General features: G+C 46.4%; 1 protein-coding gene across 1 annotated transcript in view; it reads right to left on the bottom strand.

Moving 5' to 3' along the window:
* The window catches only part of tmco1 (transmembrane and coiled-coil domains 1), a 15,202-nt gene that overhangs the window by 2,426 nt on the left and 9,949 nt on the right, over positions 1–2,827 (bottom strand). The window contains exon 6 of the mRNA XM_020609928.1: positions 164–308. Within this exon, the coding sequence (XP_020465584.1) occupies positions 164–308 (145 nt within the window). The remainder of the gene's footprint in view (positions 1–163; positions 309–2,827) is intronic.

Here is a 2,827-nt window from a genome sequence, read left to right as displayed (position 1 = left end):
CCACAAAGCAAAAACTTTAGTTTTTTATCAAAAAAAAAAAAAAAAAAATGCAGATTCAAACCCAAACCAATAAAGCCCATGAAATCCATGAGTACCCAGTGATATACTAAAGAAGGCACTAACCCCGCCTCAGGTCTAAAGTTGTTTTAAGTGTAGAAGCTACCTGTCTGATGGACATGGTACAGAGGATGTAGAGGAAGATAAATGAGCAGTCAGTGTAATCCTCGCCCAGGAGGTTGCGATGCGACAGTCCTTGGATGTAGGACAGTGGTACGAAGGGCAGTTTGGCCACTACTCTTCCATCAAAGCTGAACAAAAACAAAGAAAAAACAGAACCCGTGAGAGGTACTGTCTAAGGCAGTGGATTGGAGCAGTTACAGGAAACCATATTTACCATAAATATACTGTATGTACAATATATACTTTTGTCAAATGTAAACAAAACTTCCGGGGCTCCCTGGGATTTCAGTGCATAAAGGATGAGGGCCAAGCCTAAGCTGGATGACCGTGCTCTCCGATGCCTCAGACAGCACCGCATCAAGAAAGTGATATAACCACCTGGGCTCAGGATGACTTTGGCTCACCTGTGTCAGGCACTACAATACATAGTTACATCCATAAATGCTGCTTAAAACTGTGCTGTGCCAAAAGGAAGTCCTATGTCAACAGTGTCCAGAGGTCGACTGCTCTGGGCTCAGAGGTATCTGGGATGGACTATCACACAGTGGAAACATGCACTGTGGTCAGACCAATCATTGTTTCGGGTCTTTTTTGGAAGGAATGGACACTGTGTGCTCTGGACCAAAGACCAAAAGGTCAAGACTGTTACCAACAACATGTCCAAAAGCCAGGGGCTGTCATGGTCTGGGGACGTGCCAGTGCCCTTGGCAAAGATCACTTAACATGCCAGTGCCCTTGGCAAAGATCACTTAATTAAAAACAGCAAATTTTCCAGGACAAGAGGAGGACTGGACTCGGGCTCAAGAGTATCTCGATTGTATAACCGCAGAGTCTGGGGCTCCGCTCGTCTCTTGTTCTGGCGAGTCCGGCACTTCCGGTAGGAATAGTGCACTAGGCTCAGCCAGCGTGACAAATATTTCAACAAGATAATGCGAACCAGACTAAGAGCAGTTCAAAAGCCCTTTATGAATAGATTAAAATCAAGGACCGTGACGTCGCCCGGCATGGCGCAGCCGGGGCCCCACCGGTGACCGATAGTGATAATGATAGTGCTGAAGAAGACGTACAACACCCGTATACTGCCGCTCTAAGACGCAGAGGTAGACGAACACACAACATACACAGCTGCATCAAGACGACATCACATCAAATGCCGCTTCTTCAAACAGACACAGGCACTGGTGGAGTTACAATGACGTATACTCCTTTCACTTTACAGGACATGACAGCTATTAAAGGTCAGCTCCCACCGTTAGACAAAGGTGGGGCACCATGGATCAGAGCCTTTCTCACTGCATGCGCTGGCTCTCTGCCAGCTCTCGGTGACTTCAGGCGAATCTTCATGGCATGTAGCTCCTTAGCTATGCTCCAAGAAATTGAGATTTTAGCTAACACAGACAGAGACGGTGATGAAGTTCCACTTCATGTTGTCATACAAGATCTTTGGCCCGTAATCAGAATGAAATATCAACTCCAACCTCAGACTGGCAAGCTCTCACATATTCTAGTGCAGAAGGGAGAGACAGGCACTCAGTATATGCTGAGAGTGAGGGAACTTTGGCATAATTACAGCGGTGAAGACCCCAGAGAGGTCCGCAGTGTTGGTGTACTGTTTAGAAGTGCGGTCGAGGCGTCTTTATCTGACAGAATTCAGCAGTGGCTCAAGCAAGTAATTGGCCTCCAGGCAATGCCATATGACCAATGGTCAGCCCATATTATACAATATGTGGACAATGACAAAAAGGACAGAGAAAAGGAGGAACGTGAAATTGCATCCTTACAAGCACAGCTCACTAAAGCACAACTTAAAGACATGTTAGATAAAGTTAACAGTAATAATACTGCTGTTAACCAGATGGTTGCAGCAGGACCTCCACAGCAATCTGCAAATTCATCTGCTTTGGTGCACAACGTCCATACACCTGCACCTGCACAGACATACACCTGCCCATGCGCTTCACAGTGCAGGTCCGGTGGCTCTCAGTACCGTGGCAGGTCACGAGCACGTGGTCAGGGTTTCAGACAAAACAGGAGAAATTTTGCTAGAGACGACAGGTGTAATATCTGTAACAAAAGAGGACATTGGGCAAACAATTGCCCACTTCCTTATCAGCAGCAGACACAACAGACTCAGCAGCCGCAAGGTCAGACAGGGACCTATCCTGCTCAGCCGACTAATGTGTTAACACACACATAAGTGACACCTCAACATCAGGCACCTGGTTATACCCAGATGCCCCAATAGGGCTGCCGAAAAGCTATGACTGTTGACCTCCTGAGCCAAAACAACATGTTTCTTGAGCCTCTGGTCCGTGTGACTATCAATGGATGAGAGCATTTGTGCTTGATTGACTCAGGAGCCAGGTACTCCACTTTAAACGCACCACTCCCACGTTCAAGGCGTACTACATCTGTTATTGGCTTCTCGGGCAGGAAAGAGGAGTGGCCATTTTCTGAAGACGTTCCTTGTACTTGGAATAATCTTTCTTTTCATCATTCATTTCTACTTTCTCCATCTTGTCCTGTTAATCTTCTTGCCCGTGATATTTTGTGTTCTCTGAATGTGACCTTGATGATGTCACCAAACCACATTGACATCACTTTTCCAGACGGTTCTGTTCAAAGATGTGCAACCCCAAAAGCCACA

Source organism: Monopterus albus, unplaced genomic scaffold (assembly GCF_001952655.1).
Source record: "Monopterus albus unplaced genomic scaffold, M_albus_1.0 scaffold103.1, whole genome shotgun sequence".
Classification (NCBI taxonomy): domain Eukaryota; kingdom Metazoa; phylum Chordata; class Actinopteri; order Synbranchiformes; family Synbranchidae; genus Monopterus; species Monopterus albus.
Note: the sequence above shows the minus strand (reverse complement) of the source record. Positions and strands in the feature narration are given on the sequence as shown.